At 46.6% G+C, this 14,958-nt stretch overlaps 1 protein-coding gene across 2 annotated transcripts in view; it reads right to left on the minus strand.

The window, feature by feature from the left end:
- PBX1 (PBX homeobox 1) overlaps positions 1–14,958 on the minus strand; it is a 298,342-nt gene that overhangs the window by 38,672 nt on the left and 244,712 nt on the right. For both annotated transcript variants that reach the window (XM_045048432.1, XM_006942988.5), the window contains 3 exons: positions 14,018–14,208; positions 7,182–7,317; positions 1,887–2,046 (listed from right to left, as the gene is read on the minus strand). In XM_045048432.1, coding sequence (XP_044904367.1) covers positions 1,887–2,046; positions 7,182–7,317; positions 14,018–14,208 — 487 coding nt within the window. The remainder of the gene's footprint in view (positions 1–1,886; positions 2,047–7,181; positions 7,318–14,017; positions 14,209–14,958) is intronic.

The following is a 14,958-nucleotide window of genomic DNA, read 5'->3' on the forward strand; positions in this document are numbered from 1 at the left end:
CTGTGCTTAGAAGAGTCACATAAGTTGAAGCTACCAGTAAAATTCCTTAGAAAACTGTAATCATTGACTGACATTCCAAGAGAGGCAACATAATTCTTAAACCAGAGTGGTGTGGGGGGGGAGGGAGGTTAAAATGCTTACTTTTCTCTTTTTAAGTGCTTTAGAAACGAATAAAAAGTTACGGCTTTAGTAATGAAGGGAGTCCACAGGGCCCTTCTAGGGACTAGTCATAAATCATGCTCAACCATCTGCAATGCAGATATATCAGGGACAGGAAAAAGTCATTTTGATATCTGTTTTGCATTATGATAACCTTTGCAGGAGTGTTGAGTGTGTTTTTGCTAATGTTGACAGGATTGTACTTCTTCCAGAGACAAATGAACATGTCTGCCTCGCAGTGCGATTCAACTAAGTGTTGCTGGAGTCTGAAAGGCTTAATAGTTGACCAGATGGGGAAGAAGGAAACTCTCTGGTTATTGAACCTCTTAGCCTTGATCCTTTGTCAATCATGCCACGAGGGGGAAAGAAGGAAATACACACGCACAAACCTCAAAAAGTATATGCTCTTCAGAGTTACCCAACCTGGCATGCTGGGAAAAAGAAAACTAGACTGAATTCTACATTGTCTTACCATGTCCATGCTTACAATGCTCAGGCCACTCTTCACGCGTGATTCCACTTAAACAAAACAAGGCTATGATGGAACAGGCCAGTGACGTGGAGAGCCTTATGATAACAAATTAGTGCATCTAGAAGCTCACGGAAGACGTTAGCATGTGGAGCTTTACACGTCTCCAATAACCATCCACCATAAGGTAGAAAGAGAATTTACTTTAGCGAACAAACAAGTTTTGGGGTCAAGGACACTTCCCAGAAATGGTAGAAATTAGATTTATAATCCTATTATGGTCAAACATATTTAAATTTGTGACCCTTCAAGTTGGAGGCATCAATTTTCTTAGATGTGCACCGAACCACCAAAATCAATGCACATGTTTCATTATGGGGGCAAATACCACATAATCTGAGACCACAACTATTTAATAAGGAACGATTTCTGGTTTCCCCTTATCAAAAAAAAAAAAAAAAAGTACCAACATGCCTTTCATAGCACAGAAACACTAAGGTTAGATTTTATGTATTATTGACAGTTTTTTTCACATATGGAAATTCAGCACTGGTGGTACAAGGCAAACCCCAAAATATATTACGTTAGCCTGAACTCTGAAGTTAGTGATGGAACGCATATTCACTGAAGTACAACCAGGAGCACAGCACATGACTAATACTATAATAGGAAAACTGGAATATGCGTAATTTGAATTAATGATTGGCAATTTTCTTTGTAGTTGACATAAAGAAACCAACAAGGTAAAACAGTAAAGAACAACAGCTATAAACACTGGACAGGGGTAATCCCAGGCTGGCTTTGCACACCAGAGCACTGTAATGAGGAATATTCCTGCAGAGAGGTGGGTCCCTCAGACACTATGTGATGGGAACAGCAAAGTAGACCAGGATCAAAACTTCACGTGAAACAGACTAAATGCTAGAGCCCCAAGGGACTATCTCTAAGTAACAGATCTAGTTCATCTTTGAAAGGAGAATGCGAAGGTCTTCTCATCCAAACCAACCAATTTAGGTCCGTCCAACCTCAACAGACACATTAGCGCAAACGTCCGGACAAACCCGTCTTCTAAAGAGTAAGACGCACTGCTCTTTGGAAATGAAAGGAAAAACCCAAAGTGGCATCGACAGCAAAAAAGACAAATCAAATACATCAGTGAACCAGTCAGAAACCTAAAGGATTAAAAGAGAACCCCAATGTAGGAAAAGCAGGTATAAAAAATGGAGCACGATCCCCCCAAATCAAAGAAAAAACTAACCAGCTGAGTTAGGAGTCGAGGGTGAGTTAGCTTGGCTTCCATGGGCTGACACATTGGTAGCAGTGACAGCCGTTTTGGCAGCATAAATATTGGCTTCCTCTTGAAATTTACCTATGTTCTTCTTGTACCGGATTCGCTTATTTCCAAACCAGTTTGATACCTAGAGCAGTTTAAGAGAAGAGGAGAAAGTTAACATTCCATCCGGCGCAAACATCTCAGAGGAAACAGAAGGGGATCAGGAGAGGGCTGCGGAGGCAGGCTACGTGGACGGATCCTATGCTGATCTAACAACATCAATGAAAAAGAGTTGAAGGAAGAGTATTGAGAGGACCCATCGCAGACAACGAGATTCTCTTGCTTAGTACAATGCCATTTAGGGAGACCACTTCGGCAAAACTTCTTAGGAAGGAGCTGCTCATTGAGACTTGGACACCTGTAAGTTAGGGCAGGCATTTTAAAGTCGCTTACCTCTTTTTTTTTTTAACTTTTTTTTTTTTTTACATTTTATTTATTTTTGAGAAACAGAGTGAGACAAAGCATGAGCAGGGGGAGGGGGAGAGAGAGAAGAAGACACAGAATCTGAAGCAGGCTCCAGGCTCCGAGCAAGCGGTCAGCACAGAGCCCGCCGCGGGGCTCGAACCCACAAACTGTGAGATCAGGACCTGGGCCGAAGTCGGACACTCAACCGACTGAGCCACCCAGGTGCCCCAGAAAGTCGCTTACCTCTTAAGAACATGACACCAAAATAAGCACAGCAATTCAGGCAAAAAGCCTGTTACTGATCAATGCTAACCCTGAGCAATCAAGAGGCACAGAATTTTAAATATCCATATAAGGGGCGCCTAGGTGGCTCAGTCAGTTAAGCTCCCAACTTTGGGTTTCAGCTGAGGTCACAATCTCACAGTTTGTGAGTTCGAACGCTGCCTTGGGCTACGTGCTGACAGCGTGGAGCCTGCTGGGGATCCTCTCTCTCCCTCTCGCGCTGCCCCCTCCCCCTCGCAAAATAGATCAATAAACTTAAAAAAAAAAAGAAATGAAAAAAAATAAATACCCATACAAATTTATATCAACATATAGGTGCTCTCCCTGATGGAATAATTTCAAATTTATAGAAGTTACATAATGCTAATATTGACTAGATTCTTAGCGGCATGTACTATAGACCTTAGGATCAATATAATTCAATCTGATGGATTTCACTAAGTATTTTGTGCAAAGCTTGGTGTTAACAACACAAGGAAAAACTGAAGCGGACCACATTATTCCTTTGAATTCCAGGCTTTAAATGCTAAAGCCAATACACAAAATAAGCCTACTTTACTTTCACTTGTTAATTTATTTCCTTCATGTGGCTCACAGCAGCTGTCCTCACTCCATTCTACATCCCCGTTCCCTGTGTACCACGACCTCGGCCAGACAAGGACAGATGCAGTGAAATTCAAGTTTTACCCCTAAATCCCTGCCTTGTGAGGAATGTTTTATACCCTGTATTCCAGATACGACTCCAAACTAAAATGTTGTCTTTTTGTAAAGAAAGTTCCAAAACGAATCATGAATTTGGTGAGGGAAGAGAAAGTTGATAACACACGTATCCCCAACACTGGCAGATAAAAATAATTCTCGCAAAACTACATTTATCTTTTAAACGCATTAGCAACACTTAGGGGCGCCTGGGTGGCTCGGTCGGTTAAGCGTCTCTTGGTTTCGGCTCAGGTCACGATCTCACAGTTCGTGAGTTCGAGCCCCACATCGGGCTCCACACTGACAGCACGGAGCCTGCCTGGGATTCTCTCTCTCTCTGCCCCTCCTCTGCTCTGTCTCTCAAAATAAATAAACTGAAGAAAAAAAAAATTAAATGCATTAGCAAAACTTAGAAATCTTATAAGGTTAGCCCTCACAGGCCTGGGTGGCTTATACCATGGCAGAAATACCAAGCCTTTGTCACCAAAATCAAACCATACCATTGCAGTATTAGTAAAGGAAAGGAGAGAAAGAAATTCCATGAGAAATTGTTTTATTTATTGTAAATGCTGGTGCCTACAGAGTTACATTAAGAGAGGAAGGGCACTCTGGGGCCATTTTAGGACCACGGGATATCTGATTTCATTCCCAAACTCATGCTTTCCTTGCTGGAACTTTCACTCTTCAGATGACAGAGAGGAAAAAGAGGAAGATTTTTCTAAGATAACTGGATGATCTGGAAGAAAGGCGGAAAGTTGAAGGTAGTTTGGGAGGGCTTCTGAGGAAGAAAAGAAATGTCTGAGGTCTATGTGGTTAAATCAGCTACATGAGAGAAAAGAAGGAAGAGAAGGATGAGGGTGGAGAAGGGACGTGGCGGTGGAGTGATTCCCTTATCAGTGAGAAGAGCAGACAGGTCGGCAGACAAGACGCTTAGTCAGTTCACGTATTTCCAACATGGCCCACGAGGTGATATCAGATGCCCTGAGCCACGGATATAACCAGTGCTTTCATTAACTGGCTTGCTGTTCATAGTCATGGGGGATCTACTATGTGCGAGGCCCTGGGGACACACAGATGACAGACACAGTCTGAGACAGGTAGTACACAAAAAATGATCGTTTCTCTGGGGAGAGTTTGATTGCCTCTTGAACTTGTTAAGTTTGAACAGCCTGGGAAGAGCCATGGCAGGGTCCACTGGGAAGTAAGCTATAGGAGTTTGGTGTTCCAGAAGTCTCATCTGGATGTTCAAATAAAGGTATACTTTCAGCCGGAGGCACAGTAGAGATCACTCAGACAAAGTGTGTAGAACAATACTTTTCTGAGTCAAAGTGTGCATGGAGTGCTCGTGAAAAACAGACCCCAACCCGCCCCGTGCCATGATTCTAACTCAGGACTGGGGTGAGATCTAAGGATTTACATTTTGAACAAGCTTCCAAAGTGTCTTCTTTGAGACCACACGCCAAGCAGCTCTGGTAATACAGGAAGGGCTATTTAGGGATCAAAGGGGAGGATGGTCTATAGATAAATTTGGGTATATCAGCACACTTTTTGTTGTGGATCATGGGAGGAATCAACAATAAGTAGATTTTGAAAGAATCTGTGGCTAAAAAAAAAAAAAAAAGGTCAAGAACCATGGTATAGGCATGAAGAGACGAGGGCTAAAGAAAAAATGGTACTTCTAGGGTCGAGAAAGACAGCAGGTCCTCTAAGAAGACCAAGCAAAAGTTGCCCAAGAGGAAGAAGGCAACTCCAGAGAGGACAGTGGCAAGAAAACCAAGGTAGGATAATTTCAAGATGGCAGAGTAATTATTAACCAAATGACAGCAGCAACAAAAAACAAAACAAAACAACAAACAAAACAAAATGCAAGAAAGATACAGCCCCAAAATAGCTACAGCGCACACACACACACACACACACACACACACACACACAAGCCCCAAATCTGTATCCCCTAGATTTGGGAACCGAAGGGAAATTTAATAAATTGTGTGGTCCAATGAACCATGATTGGCAGGCAGGGCTACTGAGACCCCAAAAGAGGGAGTTCCCTAAAATCTCACAGTTGATTCTTGACAAAAACATGCTCCTGGCCAAATGCTCTTGCTGTGATATCGTATCATACTGTCTCCCACTGGGATTTGTTCGGCAACAGTGGGATAGCTTAGTTGTCAAGAGGGAGTAATGTGATGGGGAAGGAAGAACGGACGGCGTGGCCTTAAGGTGGGTGAAGGAAAGGGAAAGGCGATACCATATATAAATACTCATTTTAACGGGCAAATTATTTGCACCTTGCATTTCCATAATGAAGTCAGTGAAGGTTGCTGGAACGGGCCGGGATTCCATCTCTGATCTAGATTTAATACAGACTAACTCCTGAAGAGTTCATTCTATCTTCAACAGGGATTTAGAATTCTGAATCCCAGAATTACAAGTCAGACCATATAGTGACTTAATTCTGCTTCAGAAGTAGAACATTCCATGTATCAAATTCGCTGTCAGTGACATGGCTCCTACCTGAAACCATCCTTTAAACATGCAGCAAATATCAAAAACATCAATTCTCCTCTCTTGTGGACAAGGGATCTGAAGTTGGACAAGAATGGTTCGAGACCTGGACAAAACCAGGTCACCTGAGCTTGACCTCTGGTGTTCTGCTTTCCCAGGGTTAAGACTGGAAAAACCTCCACCGGAATCAAAGCATCTAAGGAAGGTCTGAGATGAAAAGGAATTGGGGTTTGCAAGGCTGCTGCCAAAATCCCCACAGCATGTGGGGGAGGCCTTGGTAATCTCCTTGTTGTATGTGCTCTGCGTGGAGTTCTCGATTCTGACTAGAATTAATTCTGCTTAGGTAAACAGAGGATGATGGGATCAGTACCCCACAGGGAGTAACAGAAGCCAGGATTTAATTCAAGGAAGTACAAATGCTCAGTTTATACAAAACAGCATCTCCTTTACTTGGAAGATGCCAGGTGAAGTTTCGTAGCCTTCTTCCCCCCACCCCTTTTATGGAAATGCCAGTACATTTGGTTCTCTTGCCTGTGACAGAATTCAGAGGGACTTTCTCTGTTAGATTTCAGAATTCTCACTACTGTTCTTAACTAGAGACCAGTGGACATCTTTGAGATGGCATTCAGATTAAATAAGAAGTTTTGGATGGATCCTTTGAGCTGACAAAATATACGTACACAGAAATATTGCCTACTTTTCTATTTTCATATTACTGTTGAAGACACCAGGTCCATAAAACTATTTTTATCATGTATCTTTCCATGCCGACTGGCAACTATTATGGTTATTGCTCTTTGGGGGAAGGGGGCACTCAGTGACATTTTGTGCAACCATTCTGATGCCATCACAGAGACATGTTAAAAGTCCTACCTCCCATCAGTTACAGAGACGAGCACGTCAAGAGAGGACATCTCAAAGTTCCATTCACTGGCTCTTTCTTGGGTTGGGCAAAAGATGAGCTAAGGAATGGCCTGTGTTTGAGCAAACCATGCGACAAATGCAGATGGCTTTCCCAGGACACGTAAGAACGTTGGCCCATTTTTAAAGCAACCGAGCATTCAACGGGAAGAACCCCAACCCTGTTTTTATACTGTACTCTATTCCTCCAGTTCTGCTAGACGCTCTCTAGTTTGCCCAGGGACTTACCTGGAAGCTCTCCTATTTCAACATAGAAGGTGCTCACCTTGTCATTTTTAGGGCTTTAGCAGATGGATGCTAAAGCGAGCGAGGCATGGAAGCTTGGTAAAGCCACACCTCCAAGACCCTGCCACGTGGGCTCCACCACAGCCAGGCTAGAAGCCGAGCCTTTTGAGGGCCCCTTACCTGGGACACTGTGATGCCACACTTCTTGGCTAACTCCTCTTTGGCTTCCTCACTGGGGTAAGGGTTGCTGAGATGGGAATAGAAATATTCATTCAGGATTTCCGTTGCTTGCTTGTTGAAATTCCGTCTCTTCCGCCTTCATGAACAGAAAGGAAAGAAGGACAAAAAAGTTCACACCGAGTGCACATAAAAAGGGAGAGACGAGGATCTCCTTCTGGGAAGAGGCAAATTTTGGAGCGAAACGTGGAATTAGGGGAAATCTGCACAAAGGGGCTGGGTGCCAAAGCCGCCGCGGAAGGCATTTGTTAAATGCTTCGTGGTGCCTCATGGGGGCACCGAGCAGAGAATCAGTCGCCAATATTTGTACAGAGGGGTGAGGACCATGGAGTTGTACAACTCAACCACCTTGATATTGAATCCTGGACCAACTGAATGCCCGCTGGGGGGCTGGGATGCCTCTCCAAGCCTCAGCTTCTTCAGCTGAGAGCGAAAGGAGTCACACTGGCCTCGCAGGGTGACCAAAGGGCTCTGCACGGCGCCTGGTACATGGTGAATGACCGGTGATGGTGTTTCTTCCTACCAGGCTCCAGGCACTGGATCTTCCCACTCATCAACTCAAATTACTCACTCTACACGTCTAGCGAGATAGGTACGGGTCTTCCCATTTACCAAAGTTCACTCAGCCGGTAGGTTATGGAGCCAAGACCTCCGTTCGGGTCTGCCTGACTATACAACCCAGCCCTCTCTCTTATACACAAATCGCCTCCTGCCGATTACACAGAGACTCTACAGCCGTAAGTTAAAAATAAGCGAGCATTTCCCCTTTCTTCCATTCCCAGGTAAATGCATACAATGTTCTGTAAAGGCATCTGGGGAAGAGGGTGTGGAAGAAACTAGAATCACCCCCCTGGACTGCTTGACCTCCCTCAGAAGGAGAGAAATCACACCAAGACCAGCTGCTAAATGGTAAAACAAAAGCCCGCAGAAATCCTCTTAATACACAGGTTGCTGAAAGGGAGAGAACCACTTTTGGAACCAAAGTGTTTTTCTGTCTTTAAGAAAAAAGTGCTAATTGAACTACTTTAAAGTGAGAATCGCTTTACTGCCTCCTCACAGCTCTGGCCTGTGGGCAGCTGGGGAGCTGTCTGGGGACGCCCGGCTCACAGCAGAGGCTGGCTGGCCCTCCTCGAGGCGGTGGGGACCCCATCGTTAAATGAGCTCTGTTAGCACTCTGCCTTTCTTGCTTTTATCGAAAGCTCTTCCTTATGGAAGAGATTTCCAGAACATCCTTGGTTATGCCAGGATACAGGAGTTCCCGATTTAGCCCAACAGAAAGCACCGATCGCCTTGCTAGACAGGAAATTCAGCTAATATTGTATTTTCAGGGTCCCACTTGGATTAATTAACACAATAAAGTGCCTGATTTTACCGGATGAACACCATCTGTCCATAGGTATTAACCACATCTGTCCAGACTGTGCCAAGCCCGAGTCACTTTCCCAAATCACGCTGAGTTTCTGGGTCACCCAGCATCAGAAATTGGGCAGAACGGATTAAAAAAGCCCAACTCGAAAAACAGGCATTTGTTAAAAGTCCTCGCCTGCTGGGAATTTGAGGAAAGTAGCCAAGTGGCTAACAAGGGCTCTGGGCCAGGCTTTCGGTAACCTCTGGCTTCTTCCCTGCCTAAAGAAAACAGTTGTCTTAGGCCTGGGGAACTGGACCCTGAAGGCTCCCCTAATTGGGAGAACCTTGGTTCATTCATTCAGCTGTCTGCATTAGCATCACACTGTATTTTTTGGGAGTCTTCCAACTGAGCTCAAAGGAAACCTCTCTGGAATGAGCTGGTGGGTGTGGGGCTGGTACAGACAGCTGTTCCCGACTCTCTTCTCATTGTGATGTGCAACCTTCCCTAGGCGGTCTCATCTACTCTGATGGGCTCGCTTATCACCTCTCTCCGTGACGGTCTCCGCTGAGGGCCTTGGCAATCCCAAGATCAGGACTTTGCAGAATTTCAAGAAACCTAGTGAAAAGAATATACTTCTGATGATACGCTTATTTGAGCGACCCCCCCTGGCTTTGGCCTGAAGTGTGATCGGCTTGGCAGGTTAACGTTTGAGACTCTGGGTCTTGGGAGGTGGGGATCTAGGCTGTTAATGTAAGAAATGTGGGGGTTGATGAAATAGCATTGGATACATGTGGCGCTTTAGGGATGGAAACTTTTGAATCATAGTGACTCAAGAGTGAGAAGTGCAGGTGCAGCACACGTACGCTGCTAAGTACCAACTATCTTGCCTCCCGCCCTATCGCCTCTTGGAGGATCACTGCCCATCTCCCACCGCACAGCCTAGACACTCCGCGTCTCCAAAACCAGCATCGCACCGCACCCAAATCAGCTCCGTTTTCTCCATTACCCACATCCCCATAGCCACGGTTCGGTGTGTCTAAATTTATTCATCCGCTCATTCAAATACCTGAGTACCTCACAGCTGCCAGAACCTGGGAGTGACTCAGCCTCTCCTGCTGCCTTACCTTCGTCCGATGACGGGCCCGAAAGCAAGTTCTGCCAGGTCTAGTCCTTCAGACCCAACTCTTCCGTTCCAGCCTATTGTCACTCTAGTTCTGAAATGGGTTTCGATAGGCCACTGTCTGATCATGTCACTAATCACAGCAATCACAATCACAATAATGATAATAAAATAATAATAATAAGGAATCTATAACGCAGTGATCCTTAGTATACTCTAGCTGAATCATTGTGTGAATACGATATTCCGGACGCTATACTAAGGTTTTTGTTTTCTTATTCCCTTGTTTATTCCTGTGTATAGGGTTATCCCCACTTTACAGACAGGAGTCCTAGGGAGGACAGGGTTACAAAGGTAGCCAGACTTGGAATCCACGCCACGCAGTTTGGGAACTTACGCTGTCGGTGACTATACTCCGTCCTTAAACAGCTCTGAAGTTTTCTGCTTACCAGGACAAATTTTGAAATCTTCACGGGTATAGTTTAGGGTTTTGCAGCGGACCTAGCCTATCCCTGGTGCCTCATTTCCCCCATCCCTAAACATGCTCTGCGTAGTTTCGTCCAGCCACATCATTGCTTCTCCATTCCCCAAAGACACTCGTGACTTCCATGCTCCTGACCTCGTCACACCACCCTGTGCACTCCTCTCCTACAGCATTTGCCACAAGCTCACATACGTCTCCCCAGCTAGACAGCAAAGTCCTCAAGGGCAGGAGCCATGTGTCACTCATCCTTGAAACCCTAGTGCCCTCACACACGGGAAGAGTTCCAGTAAGTATTGCTTGTCAAAGTTGGATCACATTGTTTCATTCTGCTCAACGGGGGGGTGGAGGCTATTTGGCAAACACCACGCCAGCTCTGGGATGCCCCGTCCTGCATTCTGCCTCCCCTTCCGGTGCAGCCAGGAGGTAAGCACGTGTAACATGCGGTTTTAAGTTCACTGGTAGACGAGTGTCGGTTTGTCCCACAAGATTATGAGCTCCTTGAAGGTGGGACCCACATTTATATATGTTTTTCTCCCCCCCCACTTAGTTATTCCAGTGGCTGCTACAGCTTCTGGCAGAGACTAAAACTCAATGAGATACACAAATCTAAACACGGGCCAGTCTGCCCAGACCTTACTGGATGTCCTTCCCTCCTGTTGTCTTCCGCTTTACTAACTAATTTTTACGGCATCCCTCTCTCGGGGTGAAATGCAGAGGTGTTCTTCTGATATCTGATTATCTTCTTAGTGTCGTCTCCAGCAAAATGTTACCAAACAGAAGTTAAAATTATTGCTTGAAAACCATTAAGGGTGTTCCCAAGTTCTCTCTCTTTCAACTGAGAAAACCGTGCTTATGATGCTGACAATAACTTTACCAAGTTTTATAGCACAATGTTCGGTACATACCAGGAGAGAATAAGTGTAGAATGAATGAGTGAATGAATGAATGAGTTCTTCTGGCACTATTAAGTCAACGGAAGGAAGAGAAAAAGGATAGGATGTGAATGGACACAGCCGGACCAAGCGCTCCGCTGAAGGGTATGGATGAGAGTTCTAGAAAGGCGTAAGAGTCCAGCCTGGCATCCACGCCCTCCCCCGAGTGTGGCCGTGACGATAAAAAGGTATCATCCTCTGTTCAGGGAGATGATGTTAAAGCCTTAAAATAGTGAGATTCTCTTGCTGGTTTCTGGGAAGAAAGCAAGCAGCCAAGATGAGAGCTGGCCATGGAGAGAGTGGTTCGTGGGAGCTGGGACCTCGGTCCCACAACCACAAGGCACTGAATGCTGCCCACGGCGGGAATAAGCCTGGAAGAGGAACTGTGTCTCCGATGAGGTCACGGCCTCAGCTGACACCCAGATTACAGCTTTGTGAGACTAAGTTAAATTGTCCCCAGACACCTAAACAACAGAAGCTGTGTTGTAATAACGTTGTGTTGTTTGAGGCTGCTAGATTTGAGTAATCCGTTAGGTGGTCATGAGAAACTAAGACAAGGAGTGTTACATAGCAAAGCAGGACCCTTCGATTCTACATACCCGTTACATTACAAAGACTAATCCTATTACTAAGTCAAAGTCCCCTTGTATTTCGTCTGTCTTCCATCGAATCTTTCAGGGATGAAGCCCTGGCCATCACACGCACGTGAATATCCGCACCGAGTCTGTCTGTCTGTCTGTCTCACCAAGGTGTGTCAAGTTAGCTCCCCAATTACAGCACAGGAAGCAAGCAAGGAAATGAACTACCCCAATCAAGAGGTCCACACTTATTTTTGAGTGAGAAAGCCATTTTGCTCAGCCATGGGCTGGCATTTGGAGTTATATTCTTTCACTGATACCAAATATATCCTCAAAATCAATGCTAGTAACAATGACAATAGCTGAGTTGTTTTCGTTTTGAAACTTGGCTCAGAGGCAAGGATTCAAAGGTTGCAACCAAAGCAGGAGAGAGACCCTCTGTTAAGTGACCGTCCTTCAGATGCCAACGGGAACCATGTAGGCAAAAGCTGGTGGAAAGGACAGCAACTGTGTACAAAGCTCGCCTCGTTTGGGGTCTGACCTCCAACTGCACACAGCCCAATTCCTGCGAGAAGAAATCCAACAAGACAATGATTCTGCACCTCCCTTCTCCCCGGGTTCTCTCTGCAAAAAAAATCCAGTCTGGGCCCAACTTTTCTTTTTCAGGAACTGCCAACACACATACCAACTCCAGAATTTTAACCAGGGGAGTTTCCATGGGGATGGAAACAAGCCACGCAGAGTGGCGGTGGCTGCAGCACGGGCAGGGGACCGACCCAGACAGAGGTCACCAGTCACCTGCACTCCGTACTGTGTGCAACAGTCTGCTTTAAAGAAGCCAGGCTGGCAGCGGCCACGAGGCCAGGGAGATCGACGCACAGGGGCCCCGCTTCAGGGCGACGCTGCCTCCCCCCTCCAGAGTCTTCCCCAGCTGGGAAAAGCTATCTGTATTTTCACTCTGTCCTGACTTAACCCTCTGGCATTCTGGGGGCCCAGGGATACATTTTGCTGGCTGGCAGTCTCATTTCATGCTCCGTGCGACCCAAAACACACCGAAAGAAAGGGAGTTTAGGAGATGCCAGGAGTTTTAGAGAGGTCTGTGGATTGCAAAGACCACAACTGTGAACAGAGAGAGAGATACAGGTGAGAGAGCTGACTAAGGCACGACGGTGGCAGCGAAAAAATTCTACCAGAAGCAGTGAGTCTTTCTGTCTCACTGAAAAGGGACAAAACTATAAACGATGACATGGCATACTCCCCCGACATACCTAGAGCTTTAATAACTAAAATCATAGATGGGGACGATTTTTAGGGATCGAAGTAATGAACGATGAAAGCCGCATTTGTAGAGGTTGGCTAATCTAAGGGGGAGCGTGAGTCGCCAGGGGCGCCCACACTCTGAAAACGTGGCCACTGGAACGATGATCAAAATACTCCTCCGGAGTAAATGAAAGATAGGATTATCACCAGCTTGCAGGCCGCGAAACAGAAGTTAAAGGAAATCAGAGAGAGATGCATAAACCCACTGGTCGAGAGAGTAAAGGACCAAGAAATGATTGCTTGCTCTCTGTTCTGTTTTTTATCTTTTTTTTTTTTTTTAAAAGGACCTTTCCATCCAGGGTTTCTTCACTGGAATTCTGTGAACTCACACGTGAGGTCAGGAGTAGCACTGCCAGACGGAACACATCAAGCCTTGGTTGAAAACCTGGCGCCTTATCAGACCAGCCCCTGCTCCTCTGGGCCCATGGACCATGGCCCCAGTCATCTCCGTCCTCCTAAAACTTAGCCCGGAGTGCCGCACGTGGCAATCCGCTTCCAAATATTTGCCGAGCTGAACTGAGTGCGCGCCCTGCCCGTATATACGGTGGAAGAGATCTCGGCTCTCAAACCGCACTGTCCTGCTGGGGGACGCGCGTCACTGCAGCGTTCAGGAAGACCGCTAGGGGCCCAGAGCTACGACACGTACCTCTAACAGCGGCACCGAGTGCTATGAAAACAAACGTGCAGCTTTTGCCCTCACCCAGCTTGGTCATCCCCGCGGAGCCGCGGTGGTGACGGCAAGCATCCGTCCCCATCACACGTGCTCCCGGAGCTGTCTGAAACCAACGGCTAATCCGGTCTTGCAGCCTCCCGCTCCCGACCCAAGAGACTTCCGCAGGCTGCCGTTTGGCGTGGCCTTTCACCCAATGAAAATGGAGCCCGTGGACAGGGCCCGCTGTGGGTCCCAACCCCAGATCCGGGATGCCCTCCCCACCCCCTGCCCCGCCCGCTCCACCCCGCCCCTGCCAGCGGACAGGCGGCCCCGTTGGCGACTCACCGCGCGTCCAGAAACCGGGAGCGCAGGATCATGACGGCCTCGCATGTGCTCTGCTTAAGTTGCATCTGGATGGAGCTGAATTTGCGGTGGATGATGCTGACCATACGCTCGATCTCCTTGGGGGAGATGGGCCTGGTCCGGCTCTGCTCCCGCAGCAGGTTCATCACGTGGGTGGTAAATTCGTTGCACGCCTGGAACGGCAGGACAACAAACAGGGGCCGTGTGGAGGGTCCGGGCCGGACGGAAGGCTGGGTGGGCTTTTCTAGACACTGGCACAAGGGAAGCCAACTCACCCCACACAAGTTCGTGGGGTGTTGTCACGCCAGAGGGATGAAGTAAATGGTTGCTTAGAAATACCCTGCATCCTGTTTGAATTTAACTTTTGGCCACCATGGACATTTTTTTTCTTTTAAGGGAAAAAAAAGAATTCCTGTTTTTCATGATTTACTGTAGTTGAAAGGTGAGAACACAAATCCTAGTATAAAACGCACCCCACAGCCCGGGGCACCTGGGTGGCTCAGTCAGTTAAGCGTCCGACTTCAGCTCAGGTCCTGATCTCGTGGCTTGTGGGTTCGAGCCCCGGGTCGGGCTCTGTGCTGACAGCTCGGAGCCTGGAGCCTGCTTCCGATTCTGTGTCTCCTCCTCTCTCTGCCCCTCCCATGCTCGTGCTCTGTCTCTCAGTAATACATAAATGCTAAAAAAATTTTTTAAAAAAATGCACCCTACAGCCCTTCACCCCAATGTTAACAGCCAGAGAGGGTTGGGGGGCCAAATACCGCATAAACTTCTGCCTTGCTCATTATCTCTATTAGAACTTCCAAATGTTTGATTTTCGGATGCGTCAACAGCCAAGGAATGGAATCGTGGAATTAAAAGCTAGCCTTCCCGGGAGATTCTGCATCAACCTATTTCTCCTTTTAGCTTTATTATGAGAATTGCCT

Source organism: Felis catus, chromosome F1, assembly GCF_018350175.1.
Source record: "Felis catus isolate Fca126 chromosome F1, F.catus_Fca126_mat1.0, whole genome shotgun sequence".
Lineage (NCBI taxonomy): Eukaryota > Metazoa > Chordata > Mammalia > Carnivora > Felidae > Felis > Felis catus.